The sequence below is a fragment of the Macaca fascicularis genome, chromosome 4 (assembly GCF_037993035.2).
Source record: "Macaca fascicularis isolate 582-1 chromosome 4, T2T-MFA8v1.1".
Taxonomy (NCBI): domain Eukaryota; kingdom Metazoa; phylum Chordata; class Mammalia; order Primates; family Cercopithecidae; genus Macaca; species Macaca fascicularis.
Window position 1 is genome coordinate 46,333,268 of NC_088378.1, and position 18,263 is coordinate 46,351,530.

Here is an 18,263-nt window from a genome sequence, read left to right on the forward strand (position 1 = left end):
CCAGGGATACATCAGCAAACCAAATAGACTAACATCCTTGTCATCATGGAGTGTAAATTCTAGTTAGGGTAGAGACAGAATAAACACGTAGAAGATTTCATTTGGTGGGGGAACATTATATCTCTACTTCATACTGTGTAAGGAATTGCTACAAGTCAATTTGTTTAAAAGGAAACCAATTTGGCAGAAGATTATTTTATTTTGATAGCTATCCTTAATTCATAAATGAGAATATAGGGCTATTCAGTAAATACCTAATAGTTTTTTAGTGGTTAGGAAAGAAAATATAAAATCAAACAGAGTGCTTTTAGTCTTCAGGTTGATAGGAATGTAAGTTTAATAAGTTTTTTGTGAGTTTAGGCAAAATGAGTGCTTGTATATGTTGCAGATACAACTGTGTATTGATACTTTTGTTTTGGGAGCGCAGCTTAACAGTAGGTCTCAAAATGAAAAAGGCACAGAGACTATGACCCAGGAATCTCACCTCTTGGTTCCCCTGGGAACTCTCTTGCATTGTGCACAAGGAGGTATTTTGCAATTCATGAGTTTTACCATCAGTCTTCATTCAAAAATTTCGTTGCATTTTGTTGTTGCATTTATGCACAACATTAGTTATAATGAAATTTTGAGAGCTGCCTGAATGTGCTTTTGTTACCTTGATGCATTCATACTGTAGAACATTAGCACTGACACAGATCTCCAGGACATATTGTTGAATGTAAGGGGTAAATTACAGACATCGTATGTATACATCAGTGGTAACAGCAATTACCACCAGAACTGTTCACAGTTCTTATCACTGGGAAAGCAATAAAAATTGTGGTGTCAGCTATTTAGGTTTAGCCTTATCTCAGTTGTTTTTATTAACTCTTTAAAGAGAAGGTACATTTATTCAAAGAGAGAGTATATGTAAAATTACTGTAGCAATTCTTTCTATAAACTGCAGTTCAAGTCTTATTTCCTACTATCCCAGATTTTGTATATTTTGTCAGTATCACTTATTTGGCATTTGGCAAGTGCTCTTGTACATATGGTTGTTTGCTGTGTGCTTTGTCCTACCAATTAAATTATAGTTGCCTTTGACAGCTTAGGACATACCTCGTCATTTTTTTTTTTTTTTTAACATAATGCCAGAAGAGAAGGCCTTACTTGATAAAAAAAAAAAAAAAAAAATTATCATTATGGATATCTTGCATTCTTTGAATAATATTTTTGTGCTTTTTAGGTTTATAACTTCCATAGTAAATCAGTTTTATTTCTAAATGTACTTGAATTTTAAATTATTTATTAGCAATTATATCTTAAACACTCGTAAACATGGGTTTTTTAAAATGAAATTGTTCAAATTATCTTTTCTTTCTAGGTCGTTTATACGCAATGCAGACTGGAATGAAGATCGATAGTAAAACTCCTGAATGTCGCAAATTTTTATCAAAGTTAATGGATCAGTTAGAAGCTGTAAGTTGAACGCTAATCATTTATTTTCTGGTTATGGTTAAAATACCATTTTATTCATTTGTGTGTCTGTGTTGTCATTTTAGTTCTTTCCCTTGGCAACAATCAACAATGCCATTATACCTGAGGAAAAACTAGACATAAGTTTTTTTCAATTATTTGCTGTATACTTCCAGAGGAGTTATGAGTGTTAATTAAAGTATGTTCAAATATCTTTGCATATGCCATCATATCTTGTTCCACATTATTATAGATAGCCTTTGGCTCATCCTTTTATAAGTGAAAAACCTTTTCTTTTTTTTTTTTTTAAATTGTGACAGGGTCTCACTCTGTCACCCGGGCTGGAGTGCATTGCAGTGGCGTGATCTCTCAGCTTGCTGCAACCTCCACCTCCCAGGTTCAAGCAATTCTCCTACGTCAGCCTCCCAGGTAGCTAGGACTACAGGCACACACTAAACGCACCCAGCTAATTTTTTTGTATATTTTGGTAGAGACGGAGTTTGACCTTGTTGACCAGGCTGGTCTCCCACTCGACCTCAAGTTATACACTCACCTCAGCCTCCCAAAGTGCTGGGATTACGGGCATGAGCCACCATGCCCAACTGTGAAAAACCCTTTCTAACCTTCCCTTGCAGTTACATGGGTGATTAATTTGGGAATCTTAATATTTCTTGTAATAATGAAATAATAGGGTGTGTATTTAGTGAAAGGAACAATGAAGGAAATGATGCCAATTACTTATCTTTTCTTCCTCCCTCTCTGGGGTCCCAGGGCAAGATATTCTTAGGGTTTAGGCATCCCTCCTAGCAGGAAAGTGGTAGGTGACTAATTAGTCACCTTCTTGAACCTAATATAACTTCACAGATCACTGTAGAGGTACTTACTGAGAAGTGCCTACTGGATTGGATATCAGTGCACAAAGACGGCAGTGCCAACCTTAGTAGTCTACAGTGCCTACCTGTAACTCCTGGACTCAGCCATACCTGGTTTCTCTTCTAACAAAGTCAGGGTACACTCATTAATTCATCTCCTCCAAGACTGTTACATTAATAGTCGTGATTTACTTTTTATTTGCTTATTTAGATATCCAACCTCAGGAGAATTAGAAACCTATTTATTCTATCAGTTGTATTATTTTGCTTTGAGAAAATTTAGACAAAAACCAAAATGAAAACACTTTCAGCCCAGAGCTTTTCATTGTTTTTATTATTTTTATGTATTTTTAGGAGGTTATCATTCAAACAAGACTTATGCGAAGACAGAACTTCCTACCTAGTTGTATAAAGCAGCCATGGGCAGTAGTGTTCTCTCACTTGGTGTGGCTCTCTGGCTTATTGACTCCTGTCATCTGCTACTGTTAACTACCCAAAATCAGCCTCATGGCAACACTGAGGAAATTCAGCTGTTGCTGGAGCCTATCTGGCCTTCCATTTCTACAGCTGCTTCTGTGGATACAAGATAAATTTGAGTACTCTCTTTTTAGGGAATGGGTTGGGGTAGAAGGGATAATGTTTCTCACACATAGCAGTATATTTGTAAAATCCAACTCTAGCATTTTGTATAGTATAATGTCTCTTTATTAACTTCACTGTATAGCAGTAGTAGCTCGGATAATAGTTCTTGGATAAGACAAAATTCAAACAGATTTCTGAAGTGTAAAATCACATTTATGAAGGGACTCATCAGGAATTTATCACTACGTACATTAAATGACAGGTAGGGTAAGTTTATTCCATGGTGAGGGCACACTATAATGTTTGCATTACAGTTTTAAAACTTCAAATATATTATGTTTTTGCTGTCAGATATTTTCTGATGAAGATGAGATGAAGTGGCCTACTCTCACTAAAATTATGCTATAACGAAATCTGCCTTTACAAATGATTTTGCAGTTTAGATACATAAATTACTGTTATCTGTGGGGATTTTTTTTTTCTTTTTTCTGTTTTGTTCAGGATAAACATAGATAAAATTGCCTTAAATTTCAGCGTTAAATCTCTTCTGGACCATAAGTTATTCTGTTTAATTATGAAAGTATTTACTTTGCTGATTTTATGAAAAGTCCTGGGGCTTCTTTTGATTTTAATTTTTTACTTTAAAAAAAAGCAGGTTTTTATCAACTACTATGATGCTCAGATCTGATACTCCAGGGAGTTATTTTATTCCTGTATTGTAGTCTGAGTAAAAATTAGGAACTTTTTTTTAATGCTTTAAATTATTTTGTCTATAGAAAAGGGCTAAAAATTTACAGATATAAGTTGCATTGATTGCAGGTATATATTTGTCTAAATTTTAAAAGCTTCCATAAGTTGGTTCTGAGTTTGTTGTCTTATACCTTACTTAGAATTAGATCTTTTTTGTTTTTTACATGATGTGCTCTGAGAGACATTATTATATTATTATTTATTTATTTATTTATTTTTGAGACATAGTGTAGCTCATTCGCCCAGGATGGAGTGCAGTGGTGCGATCTCGGCTCACTGCAAGCTCCTCCTCCCGGATTCATGCCATTCTCCTGCCTCAGCCTCCTGAGTAGCTGGGACTACAGCTGCCCGCCACCATGCCCAGCTAATTTCTTTTTGTATTTTTAGTAGAGATGGGGTTTCTCCGAGTTAGCCAGAATGGTGTCGATTTCCTCACCTCGTGACCCGCCCCCTTGGCCTCCCAAAGTGCTGGGATTACAGGCATGAGTCGCTGTGGCCAGCCGAGAGATACTATTTTAGGACATGATGAACCTTCTAGTCTTTTTTTTTTTTTAGATTTGACAGAAGAAATGGGAATAAATTAAAATTTTAAGTTATATATGCCTAGAAATTATTTTCTAATTCTATTTTTAGGATAACTTATAGTTTGGGTAATAAAACATCATTTTGAAGTATTTGATGCTTCCTTCATATAGATAATTGGATATGTTATCATTTTATGCTTGGTTATTTTGATTGTTAGAGCTAAATTATATTTTCAGTTTATCATAAGTGTGTTTCTTCAAAGTTGTAAGCATTGGATTTTGTTTTAAATGCATTGGGCTGAGGCATAGCAACTCTTTTTGCAAATTTCATTGATAACATCTTTTATTGAAATGAATGTAAAATAATTTACTTAAAATGATTATTAGAATTATTTGTAATTAAGCCAACACTTCTAAGAGTCCAAAATCATAAGCTATGTATCTGATTTTATTTTAGCTAAAGAAGCAGTTGGGTGATAATGAAGCTATTACTCAAGAAATAGTGGGTTGTGCCCATTTGGAGAATTATGCTTTGAAAATGTTTTTGTATGCAGACAATGAAGATCGTGCTGGGCGATTTCACAAGTAAGTAAAGAGAAAAATAAAAATTATTTTATTAATTTTGTAACTGTATAACCAAAAGTAACTAGTTTTCTCTGGAACACTTTCTAACCTGCTGATTGATTTAGGTTTTTTTAGAAAAAATTATCGAACCTCACAGTGATTTTAGGTTACAAATTCTGGCCTTTCTCATAAAAGAAAATGGCTGAAAGAAGAAATACCCAGGGCAGATTTATTTACTTAGTAAATATACTCTACTTAGCTGTTTTTTAACATTTAGTAAAATCTGAGTTGATTTTAGGCAAAATCACAGCCTCGCCTCATGATTTTGATTTTGATTCTGATTTTGAAGGTACCCACCCCAGTCAATTCAAATGATTTTTCAGTATAATATTTGCATGTAAAGAAATACATTATGGTTTCATATGGAGTCAGATAATACTATAATTACATTTTTCTAAAATCAAAAACATACAAAAAGTTTTGCCGTGGCGCATTTACTTATAATATGAGCCCTGTTACTTTCTCATAGTAACAGATTATAAAACGATTTTTGTTACTTTCTTGAAATCTGATTTTATTTAAAACATTAATTTCGGAGTGCTTTTATAAAGATAGGAATTTTTTTTTCTTATAACTACATGACAAAACTACATTTTAATGTGTTTCATATTTAAACTAGACCGACTCTCTTTTCTCTTCCAGAAACATGATCAAGTCCTTCTATACTGCAAGTCTTTTGATAGATGTCATAACAGTATTTGGAGAACTCACTGATGAAGTGAGTGTACATTCTTTATTGTCTTAGCTGAAGATCAGTAACGTTTCTGTTTATCAATATTGTTATTGCATTGTTTATTTACAGCAGAATGTCTGTCAGAAATTAATGCAAGCAAAAAATGTAATTTTGCATTTTTTATTGGCAATTTTCAAAAAATAAATTATTTCTAATAATATACTTTAATTTTGTACTAAGTTCTCTATTTTTATTTTTGTGTTTGTTTTTTGAGACAGGTTATTGCTCTTTTGCCCAGGCTGGAGTACAGTGGTGTGATCTCAGCTCACTGCAGCCTCAGCCTCCCCGGGCTCAAGCAATTCTCCTGCCTCAGACTCCTGAGTATCTGGGACAACAGGCACAAGCCACTATAGCTGGCTAATTTTGTATTTTTTTGTAGAGACATGGTTTCACCAAGCTGCTCTGGAACTCTTGAGCTCAAGCAATCTTGCCTGCCTCAGCCTCCCAAAGTGCTGGAATTACAGGTGTGAACCCCACTGCACCTGGCCTGTAATAAGTTCTTTAAATCCAGCATGTATTTTACACTTCAGCATATGTGTGACTACAGTATTGGACAGCATAGGTTTAGAGTTTGATCTTATTAAGTATTAACATATTACTAATCCTGTATGTTGTTAAGTTTTTACACTGTAATTTGTTGAACATAGTGGAGGTAGAATCTTTTTTTTTTTTTTTTGAGATGGAGTTTTGCTCTTGTTGCCCGGGCTGAAGTGCAATGGCGCGATCTCGGCTCACTGCAATCTCTGCCTCTCGGGTTCAAGCGATTTTTCTCCCTCAGTCTCCCTAGTAGCTGGGATTACAGGCAGATGCCATGACACCCAGCTAATTTTTGTATTTTTACTAGAGACAGGGTTTCACCATGTTGGTCAGGCTGGTTTCGAACTCCTGATCTCAGGTGATGTGTCCACCTTGACCTCCCAAAGTGCTGGAATTACAGGTGTGAGCCAACACACTGGCACTGGAGGTAGAATCTTTTTATGATCTTTTTTTCTGTTTCATTTCTAGTCAGCATTATTGTTAATGGTTTGTTTCTCTTGTAAAATGCATATAGGACTTAATATTTTATAACATACTTCCTGTTCATTTTATCAGTTGGATTCCCATAATGACTCTAATGTAAGCAAAGCACATAACCATTTTATACATGGGCAAATGGGGGCTCAATGACAAATTTACTGCCTTAAGTTCAGTATTATTTTCACTATAACAGGCTTTACCATTCAGGTGGAGAATTTATTTTCTGAGAGGGAATGTATTAATCTAGAAAAAGAAAGAGTTATAAATAAGATTGATACATATGTGTATATGAATGATTTGAACACTACGGGCAATGTTGTTTTCTGTGATAGAATTTTTTTTTTTCAAAATGATGACTAGCTCTTAGTAAAGTCCCAAACAAAACAAAGTACAATCAGTGTATAAGGCATGTTTATAAAAGATTGTATAGCAAAACTGCAAAAAGTTATTTTTTCTTTATATTCAAAATGAAGTTACTCTCTAAGCTTGATGAGTATAAGCAGGGGTTTTGCCAGCATGAAAGTTGTTCAGGTCATTTCAAAGTTGTGACAAATGAAGGACTGTTTTGTTTTGTTTTGTTTTGTTTGTGAGACAGTGTCTCACTCTGTCACCAGGCTGGAGTGCAGTGGCACAATCTCTGCTCACTGCATCCTCTACCTCCTGGGTTCAAGCGATTACCCTGCCTCAGCCTCCCAAGTAGCTGGGCCTACAGGTGTGCGCCACCACACCTGGCAAATTTTTTGTATTTTAGTAGAGACAGGGTTTCACTATGTTGGTTAGGATGGTCTCAATCTCCTGATCTTGTGATCCACCTGCCTCGGCCTCCCACAGTGCTGGGATTACAGGCATGAGCCACCACTCCCAGCCAGGATATTTTTTTTTTAATGTGACTGTCCCTTTTATTCCAAAACATAAAGCAGTTTTGGCCCTTGCCCACACACTGCCAGTGTCATTTCCCACTAACTGAGCTAACCAGAAACCACCTGAGATATTTTCGGTTATGGAGCAATGCCCATTCAGAGCCACTGCTCTCAGATGTTTTAACTCTTGTACAGAGTCGTATAAAGGAGAACTGATAACCTGGAGTGTGAAAACCTGAACTGTTATTCAATGGGTATTACCTTTTTATGTTCTGATGGCCTCATGGATCCACGTTTTTAACTCCCTTTCACTTCATCTCTTGTTATTAATGATCCAAATTTTCTTTTCTTCTCTGTTTTACTAGTGTGAGGAACTATGCTAAATACTTGGGGATACAGAGGTAATATAAACATGACATGATGGAAAGCTTTGAGTGGTTCAGTAGAACTTTGGAGAGTACCAGGTAGGTGAAGGAGAATGGTGAGAATTCAGAGTAGAAGAGTAAGTCATAAGCCAGGTCAGACAGATGATGGAAGACCTGCAATCTTCAATTTGTATTTTTGAGTAAAGAATTATGACTTGGGGTGCTTCGTATAATAGGAGTCTGTACAATGAACTGTAGTGAGGGAGAACTACAGAACCATTTGACAAAAAAAGAAAGAAAAAAAGAAAAAAAAAAACTGGTTGATGATTAACTGTGGGCCTTAGTTGAGAGGTGGAGAACCGTACATGATGAGTTGTTTTTGATTTGAGAAACAATAATTTATTGAAACTTAGATTTTAAAATTAGAGTTGCAAGTTTGACAACCAAAAAGGAATCATCAGAAGCCTCTTGGAAATAAATAAGCAAAAGACAGCAAAGTAGAGGGGACAATTCAAGTTATAAGATTAGACCAACCCTTCAGGTAAGTGGATTGTTTTGAGTGAGAGAGAAGATGACTAAGTAAAAACCCTTGGTAAACACCTATTTTTGCAATGTAAGAGGAAGAAGTTAGTAAAGAAACACATTTGTAGATGTAAATGGAAATTCAAGATATGAGAGGAGAGGATCATGATAAGGCAAAGTAGCAGATCAAAATGCCACATGGTTTATTGTGCTCTCCTTGCCTTCTGCTCCTTCTTACTTAGGGAAGCTACCTTCGCCTATGTATTTTAGAAGCAAGCACATAATCCTTTAAAGTTATAACTGCTAACAATGGTGAACCCAGCTAACAGGTTAAGTAATAGTCATAGGAAAAAGAACAAAATTTCCAGAAATCTTAAGTGAGTAATAGGTTCTTTTCACTTAAAGAATATGTAACACTTCCACGTACATAAACTACATAATTTATCTGTATTTCAGGAGAAAAATCTAGGTTTACTTTTAGCTACTTTTAGCTACCATTAATGAAGAACCAGCTTCCTTAGTTTTTTGAACATAGAACCTAGGGCAAACACTGTAAATGAGGCCAATGAGAAGGCTTCAGGTGAGATTGGGGTGATGGGATGGGATTTGTGTAGATATGAGAGTTACTAAAGAGTAAGGGTAAAGGGATTTTTTTTACCCCTTATCTCACTACGTAACCTGCTCCCTAAGCCCCTTTGCCTTGCACTAGTGCTAGAATAAAGTAGGAGATTGCGTCTTTGTTGGTAGATAAAGGATTCTAGATAGTTGGAGGGGTCTGGAATGGGATGGAAAGAAGAAATTAAACCTATATGGCCAGAGTGGAAAGGGAGTCTCTGTGGTCATATGCTTTGGGCTGAAGTATATTCTTGGGCCTTCTGTAAATCCTGCATATCTGTGTTGAAAAATGTGTGTATACACAGTTAATATGTAATTATGTAGGTGCTTTTTACTAACTTAAATTTGTTATATATAAAGTTTGCACTTAGTGTACAAATTGCTTGACACTCAAAATACTAACTTTTCTCATATGCAATATATTACAGTGATCTTACCCTTACATGGCTAGTAAACTGATTTTTGACTACAAACTAAGGTTGACTAACTGTATAAAGTCAGCCAAAGAAAGGAAAATACTGTTAAGTCTATCCATATGCCTCAGGCCAACCAGTGTGATCAGCCTTATTCAGACTTGTTTTCTCTTATTTTCAGTATTGTATTTTGTTCCATCGTTTTCCATTTTAGAAACAGAGTCTTCATGGTGATTACTGAGGTTTTTAAAAAATGATGATTTAGGCCAGGTGCAGTGGCTCACGCCTGTAATCCCAGCACTTTGGGAGGCCGAGGCAGGTGGATTGCCTGAGCTCAGGAGTTTGAGAACAGCCTGGGCAACACGGTGAAACCCCTTCTCTATTAAAATACAAAAAATTAGCCAGATGTGGCAGCCTGCACCTATAGTCCCAGCTACTTGGGAGGATGAGGCAGAGAATTGCTGAACCCAGAAGGCAGAGGTTGCAGTGAGCCGGGATTGTGCCACTGCACTCCAGCGTGGGTGATAGAGCAAGATTCTGTTTAAAATAATAATAATAATGATGATTTAAAATGCCAGGAGTTTTCAGTAATGCTTGTTTAGGTGGAAAAGGGAGAAGTACACTTCAGCTGTGATTTTACTAGCCCTTAAAAATATTGATAAGCAAGATAGTTAGCGGCATCAGCCCTCTCACAGGTCCTCATTGTTGTCTAAGAACGTGGAAGTTTTTTTATTTACCTGTCATTTAAGCACTATATGCCTAAAACAAGACACAAACTATTATAACCTTTATTTCAAAAACTATAAAAAGATGAGTTGTTCCAAAACCACGAATATAAACTGGTCTTCAAATCATTTAGCAGTGTTAACTCATTTCCTCCTTTACAATTTCACTTTAGTTTAATTGTGTAATTTGAAAACACTGGTAGAGACAAAGACAGGGAACAGAAAAGTGGGGAAAGAATGAGTTTGAAGATTTCAGGTAGACAAGATTTTTTTTTGATATATACTCATTAGATACATTTAGATATAGTTCAAGACTAACCATAACTGGTTTGTTTGTTGATAAGGAAAGGCACTGGTGTTATTTAACTGCTTGATATTCCGTAGCTTTTTAACAAAGCTGAAACTTTCTTCAAAATTGGTTGTTTTCCTTCTCATAGAATGTGTTTTGGGAAACACTGAAATCTAAAATAAAAAAAGAAAATGGGCAAGGGAATGGCATAATTTTTATTTGTATATTTGTCTTTTAATTTAAACATCTTTATAATGCAGACAATTATTTTTAATTGATTTAAAGTTTGAAAATTTTTATGGTTGTCCCAGCTGCTCCAGTTCTAGCTGTGCCTCAGAGGGCCGCAGGTATACCTTGGGCCACTGGTCCAGAGTACATAAGCTGTAAGCCTTGGCAGCTTCCACATGGTGTGTTAAGTCTGCAAGTACACAGAATGCAAGAGTGAAGGAGGCTTGGCAGTTTCCATCTAGATTTCAGAGGATGTGTGGGAAAGCCTGTATGCCCAGGCAGAAGCCTGCCTCAGGGTTAGAGTCCTCACAAAGAGATCCTAGTAGGGCAGTGCTAAGGGAAATGTGAGGTTGGAGCTCCCACACAGAGTCCTACCTGGATCACTGCTTAGTGGAGCTGTAGGAGCGGGGCTGCCACCACCCAGGCCCACCTGAGTGGTTTAGCCACTGACAGCTTGCACCCTGAGCCTGGAAAAGGTGCAGGCTTTCAACTCCAACCTATGAGAGCAGCCACAGGGGCTGCACCCTGCAAAGCCATAGGGGCAGAGCTGCCCAGGGCCAACACTTGTACCAGTGTTCCCTGGATGCTGGTCATGGAGTGAAGCATTATTTTGAAACTTTGAAGTTTAATGTCTACCCTGTTGGTTTTTGGACTTGTGTGGAGCGTATCGCGCCTTTTTTGGGGTAGTTTCTCCCTTTTAGACTGGGGATGCTAACCCAATGCCTGTACCACCATTCATTCTTAGAAGTAAATAATTTTCTTTTAATCATACAGGCTCACAGGTGAAAGGAATGTGCCTTGATTGTTAGATGAGATTTCAGACTTTTGAGTTGATGCTGCAATTAGTTAAAACTTCAGGGGGCTCTTGGGAAGGGATGAATATATTTTGCAATGTGAGAAGGACGTGAGATTTGAGGGGGGCGGGAAGCAGAGGTGGAATTATATAGTTTGGATGTTTGTCCCCCTCGAATCTCATGTTAAAATGGGATCCTCAGTGTTGGAGGTGAGGCCTGGTGGGAGGAGTTGTCATGGGGGTGGATCTTTTTTGAATGGCTTGGTGCCCTCCCCATGGTAATAAGGGAGTTCTCGCCCTGTTATTTCATGTGGGAAGTGGTGTTTTAAAAGAGTCTGGCGTCTGTCTTGCTGCCTCTCCTACCTTGTGACACGCTGGCTTCCTTTTGCTTTCCGTCATGAGTAAGAGCTTCCTGGGCCTCACCAGAAGCCAAGCAGATGCTCGGCCCGTGCTTGAACAGCCTGCGGAACTGTGAAGCCTCTTTTCTGTATAAATTAGCCAACATCAGGTATTCCTTTGTAGCAGTGAAAATAGACTAATACAAGATGTACACAATCTGAATAACCGAAGCCTTCTGTATGATATCTGTATGTGATGATTTGGGGTATTCTAATTAAGTTCTTTTTACTTAAAATTCCATCCCTTTTCAAAAAGGCCACTGATTCACAAGATGAATTATGCAATTTGCATAACTAATGCATCCTATTTTGAGCTTTTTTTCCCCTGGCAATTTATTCTTCTGTCATTGAAGAACCTACAGGAACCTCTTATTTCCTAACACTACAAGTCCATACTCCTCTGTCAGATTTTCAGGTTTTCTGTCATGCTCCGTACTCTGCTTGCAGCACTATTTGCCAGTCCTACTTTCTTTGTAGATCAGGCTGCTCACTGTCTTCTCATTTTTCACCCTTGGAAATGTTGTGTTTTTAGCTGGCTTTGCCTAAGTTTTATCTTCTCTTCGAGTCTCACCTACATTATTCTAGTCCTTACATGAATTTCTCCATTCTCTCAGCTCTCCCCCACCTGTATTTAGAGTTCTAACTTTATGAATATTACACTATGAATGTATTAACTACATTTTTGTGTATTATATTTTTGAATAAATTATATTGCAAGTACTTGAAGAGGGGGCTTTGTCTTCTTGATTAGTTTCTGCTTGAAAAGTTGCAGTAGTGTTTCATTGTTTAATCTGTAGATGGAAAAATGCCTTATACTTGTTTATATATAACTTATATTTCATAACTTTTCTAAAATGTAATAGATCTCATTTACTTAATGATATTTTTCTTGGTCATGTCTTGATTTTTTTTTTCCTTTTAATTTCATGTCATTACTCACTTGTATAAAACTAAAGTCTATTTTCTCTAGTCCTTCAACATTTTTGTTTTTTTATTTTTTAATATTTTGTCTGCCACTATTCTATTTCTCAGTTATCTGTATACTGTTTATAGCAGGTACTGTTCAAATACAAAGATAAATATTTTGAAAATGAAAATATGGAAAAAGATGCTCAATGCAGATACTAAGTAAATAGAATCCCAAGTGGCCATAGATAAAATAGACTTTGAGTATATGTGTTACTAGAAATAAAAGGGAACATTTTATTATAATAAAGGAGTCAGTTCATCAAGAAAACAATACAGTTACAAATATCTGTGCACCTAAGAATAAGACTTTCAAACTATATGAAACAAATTGACAGAAAAGAAAAGTAAGAAAAAATTCATAATCATAGTTGGAAATTTTAACACCCCCCATTAGTCATTGATAGAATAGTTTTTAAAAATCAATAAAATAACACGAATAAAGAGTGGCCACATAAACTGTTGTCTAGAATGTGAAAAACCAAGAGCTTTCATACATTGCTTGATGGAGATGTTAGATGTTACATCCACTTTAGGAAAAGAGTTGGCCAGTTTTTTTTTTTTAATGCTAAACATACTCCCTTTTACCCAGCAATTCTTTTTCTGGTTTTTTTCCAAGAGAAATAAAAACATATGTCCAGAAAAAGACTAGTTCAGGAGCACTTATGGGAAGTTTATTCATAATAGCCCAAAGCTAGAAACAACCCTGATGTCCACCAACAGGGGCACTGGGGGCACTGGCAAACACATTGGGGTGTTAGATACAAAAAGGAACTGACTACTGATATACCCTGCAACATGGATGAATCTAGTAGACATTATGCTGAGGAAAAAAGCCGGAAGAATGCAAACTATACGACTGCCTTCATACACGTGTGTGTATGTGTGTGTACATGCATGCACACCAAAGGAAGTTGCTCTAGGAAGGGATATAATTAGAAGTATGGTTTACCCAGGTATACTAATCTGTTTGTCAAAATATTGTGCACTGAAGATGTATACATCCCAAAAGTATGTTCATTTTACTGCAGAAGTTAAATATTGAACTATTTTGTTTATAGGTTTGGTTTGTCTTAGTATGGGTTGGCAGTTCTAAACCTGCTTATTCTGTATTCTAGGAGTGACCAAATGATTAAATATATTGAGGGAGACAGTTTTCTCACTTTTGGGGAATTTAGTTACGATGTGGAATGAGAGAAGACTAGATTGTGTTATGCTGTTAGGTTGGAATTGTTGTAATCTTATTAATTCATGCTTTTAAATATATTAGATGAATAGATATATAGGTATAATATGTATACTGTACGTGTGCTATTTGTATGTCTCTGTGCTCTCCTGGGACCAATGATGCACCAGTAGCAGTGAGAGCACAGTGAGCATCCCTAGTACCTGATTTTCTATTCTAATTTTATTCTGCATAAGGAACCAGGACTTTCACAGAAAGTGCTTAATCTAGGACTGAGTCCAGGAAAGCTATAGATAAGGCCGGACCTTCTTGTGACAGAAAGTAGGAAAGTGTTATCATAATCATAGGACCCAGAAGCCGACTTGAAAGGGTTCCCATTGTCCAAGCCAGGGACAGTTTGAGCATAAAAATTAGAATGATAGTAATGAGTGATAACTCATTGAATAAAGAATCTGTATGGGTCCATACTGATACATACGATGAAATAAATAAATGAATAAATAATAAAAGAGCAGAGAAGGCTCTTTTTCATAGGATTCTAACTATAAATGTACAAATAATGATAAAATTAGAAAATTATTAGTGAGCTTTAAAAGTAGTAGGTGGAAAGTTTGATAAGAAGTAAATTTACATGTCTATGAATATCTTACCAAATCGCTTATTTCTTTCAGAGGAAAATAGTAATTTAATAATGAGAAAACTTGTCACCTCTTTAGGCCAAGTCATTAAACCTAACACCACTGATGTTGGCACAACCCACATCATGTGCATCCTAATAAGATGATCTGAAAAAGATAAATATCGCTTCAGTGATAATGCTACCAAAAATGTATAACCCAAACCTAATCATGAGGTGACATCAGACAAATCAATAGACATTTTACAGCTTGGTTGGTATTTTTTAAAAAGTCATGGTTGAGGTGGTTCCAAGATAGCCGAATAGGAACAGCTACAGGCTACAGCTCCTGGCATGAGCAAAACAGAAGACAAGTGATTTCTGCAACTGAGGTACCAGGTTCATCTCACTGGGGTGTGTCAGACAGTGGGTGCAGGATGTTAGGTGCAGCCCACCGAGTGAGAGCTGAAGCAGGGCAAGGCATCGCCTCTCCCGGGAAGTGCAAGGGGTAAGGGAATTCCCTTTCCTGGCCAAGGGAAACCGTGACACACAGCACCTGGAAAATCGGATTACTCCCACCCTAATTCTGCACTTTTCCAAGGGTCTTAGCAAACGGCACACCAGGAGATTATATTCCATGCCTGGCTTGGAGGGTCCCACACCCATGGGGCCTTCCTCATTACTAGCACAGCAGTCTGAGATCTAACTGCAAGGCAGCAGCGAGGCTGGGGGAGGGGCGCCCACCATTGCTGAGGCTTGAGTAGGTAAACAAAGCAGCCAGGAAGCTCGAACTGGGTGGGGCCCACCGCAGCTCAAGGAGGCCTGCCTGCCTCTGTAGACTCCACCTCTAGGGACAGGGCATAGCCAAACAAAATGCAGCAGAAACCTTTGCAGATTTAAATGTCCCTGTCTGTCGGCTTTGAAGAGAGTAGTGGCTTTCCCAGCATGGAGTTCGAGATCTGAGAATGGACAGACTGCCTCCTCAAGTGGGTCCCTGACTCCCAAGTAGCCTAACTGGGAGGCACCCCCCAGTAGGGGCAGACTGACACCTCACACGACTGGGTACCCCTCTGAGACGAAGCTTCCAGAGGAACAATCAGACAGCAACATTTGCTGTTCAGCAATATTCACTCTTCTGCAGCCTCTGCTGCTGATACCCAGGCAAACAGGGTCTGGAGTGGACCTCCAGCAAACTCCAACAGACCTGCAGCTGAGGGTCCTGACTGTTAGAAGGAAAACTAGCAAACAGAAAGGACATCCACACCAAAACCCCATCTGTATGTCACCATCATCAAAGACCAAACATAGATAAAACCACAAAGAAGGGGAAAAAGCAGAGCAGAAAAGCTGAAAATTCTAAAAATCAGAGCACCTCTCTCCCTCCAAAGGAACGTGGCTCCTAACCAGCAACGGAACAAAGCTGGACGGAGAATGAGTTTGAGGAGTTGAGAGAAGAAGCTTTCAGACGATCGAACTTCTCCAAGCTAAAGGAGAAGTTCAAACCCATCGCAAAGAAGCTAAAAACCTTAAAAGAAGATTAGACGAATGGCTAACTAGAATAACCAATGTAGAGAGAAGTCCTTAAATGACCTGATAGAGCTGAAAACCGTGGTACGAGAACTACATGACAAATGCACGACCTCCAGTAACCAATTCGATCAACTGGAAGAAAGAGTGTCAGTGATTGAAGATCAAATGAATGAAATGAAGCAAGAGAAGTTTAGAGAAAAAAGAGTAAAAATAAATGAACAAAGCCTCCAAGAAATATCGGACTGTGTGAAAAGACCGAATCTACGTCTGATTGGTGTACCTGAAAGTGACGGCGAGAGTGGAACCAAGCTGGAAAACACTCTGCAGGATATTATCCAGGAGAACTTTCCCAACCTAGCAAGGCAGGCCAACATTCAAATTCAGGAAATACAGAGAATGCCACAAAGATACTCCTTGAGAAGAGCAATTCCAAGACACATAATTGTCAGATTCACCAAAGTTGAAACGAAGGGAAAAAGGCTAAGGGCAGCCAGAGAGAAAGGTCGGGTTACCTACAAAGGGAACCCCATCAGACTAACAGCAGATCTCTCTGCAGAAACTCTACAAGCCAGAAGAGATTCAGCATTCTTAAAGAAAAGAATTTTCAAACCAGAATTTCATATAGAGCCAAACTAAGTTTCGTGAGTGAAGGAGAAATAAAATCCTTTACAGACAAGCAAATGCTGAGAGATTTTGTCACCACAAGGCCTGCCCTGCAAGAGCTCCTGAAGGAAGCACTAAACATGGAAAGGAAGCACTAAACATGGAAAGGAACAACTGCTATCAGCCACTGCAAAAACATGCCAAAATGTAAAGACCATTGATGCTAGGAAGAAACTGCATCAACTAACAAGCAAAATAACCAGCTAACATCATAATGACAGGATCAGATTTGCACATAACAATGTTAACCTTATATGTAAATGGGTTAAATGCTCCAATTAGAAGACACAGACTGGCAAATTGGATAAAGAGTCAAGACCAATCAGTGTGCTTTATTCAGGAGACCCATCTCACGTGCAGAGACTCACAAAGTGATGGAGGAAGATCTACCAAGCAAATGGAAAACAAAAAAAAGGCAAGAGTTGCAAGCCTAGTCTCTGATAAAACAGACTTTAAACCAACAAAGATCAAAAGAGACAAAGAAGGCCATTACATAATGGTAAAAGGATCAATTCAACAAGAAGAGCTAATGATATATCCTAAATATATATGCACCCAATACAGCAGCACCCAGATTCATAAAGCAAGTCCTTAGAGACTTACAAAGAGACTTAGACTCCCACACAATACTAATGGGAGACTTTAACACCCCACTGTCACCATTAGACAGATCAACAAGACAGGAAGTTAACAAGGATACCCAGGAATTGAACTCAGCTCTGCACCAAGCGGACCTAATAGACATCTACAGAACTCTCCACCCCAAATCAACAGAATATACATTCTTCTCAGCACCACATTGCACTTATTCCAAAATTGACCACATAGTTGGAAGTAAAGCACTCCTCAGCAAATGTAAAAGAACAGAAATGATAACAAACTGTCTCTCAGACCATAGTGCAATCAAACTAGAACTCAGGACTAAGAAACTCTGTCACAACCGTCCAACTACATGGAAACTCAACAACCTGCTCCTGAATGACTACTGGGTATATAATGAAATGAAGGCAGAAATAAAGATGTTCTTTGAAACCAATGAGAACAAAGATACAACATACCAGAATCTCTGGAACACATTTAAAGCAGTGTGTAGAGGGAAATTTATAGCACTAAATGCCCACAAGAGAAAGCAGGAAAGATCTAAAATTGACACCCTAACATGACAATTAAAAGAACTAGAGAGGCAAGAGCAAACACATTCAAAAGCTAGCAGAAGGCTAGAAATAACTAAGATCAGAACAGAACTGAAGGAGATAGAGACACAAAAACCCTTCAAAAAATCAATGAATCCAGGAGCCGGTTTTCTGAAAAGATCAACAAAATTTGTAGACCACTAGCAAGACAAATAGAAAAGAAAAGAGAGAAGCATCAAATAGATGCAATAAAAAATGATAAAGGGGATACCATCACTGACCCCACAGAAATACAAACTACCATCAGAGAATACTATAAACAACTCTACGCAAATAAACAAGAAAACCTAGAAGAAATGGATAAATTCTTGGACACATATGCTCTGCCAAGACCAAACCAGGAA

The 18,263-nt window shown here is 37.6% G+C and overlaps 1 protein-coding gene and 1 long non-coding RNA gene across 3 annotated transcripts in view; one reads left to right on the forward strand and one right to left on the reverse strand.

Moving 5' to 3' along the window:
- The window catches only part of VTA1 (vesicle trafficking 1), a 79,086-nt gene that overhangs the window by 18,723 nt on the left and 42,100 nt on the right, over positions 1 to 18,263 (forward strand). For both annotated transcript variants that reach the window (XM_005551989.4, XM_065543467.1), the window contains exons 2-4: positions 1,364 to 1,458; positions 4,641 to 4,768; positions 5,450 to 5,525. In XM_005551989.4, coding sequence (XP_005552046.1) covers positions 1,364 to 1,458; positions 4,641 to 4,768; positions 5,450 to 5,525 — 299 coding nt within the window. The remainder of the gene's footprint in view (positions 1 to 1,363; positions 1,459 to 4,640; positions 4,769 to 5,449; positions 5,526 to 18,263) is intronic.
- The window catches only part of LOC141410063 (uncharacterized), a 44,336-nt gene continuing 36,631 nt past the window's right edge, over positions 10,559 to 18,263 (reverse strand). Inside the window, exon 2 of the long non-coding RNA XR_012433498.1 lies at positions 10,559 to 10,764. This is a non-coding gene — a long non-coding RNA (uncharacterized lncRNA). The remainder of the gene's footprint in view (positions 10,765 to 18,263) is intronic.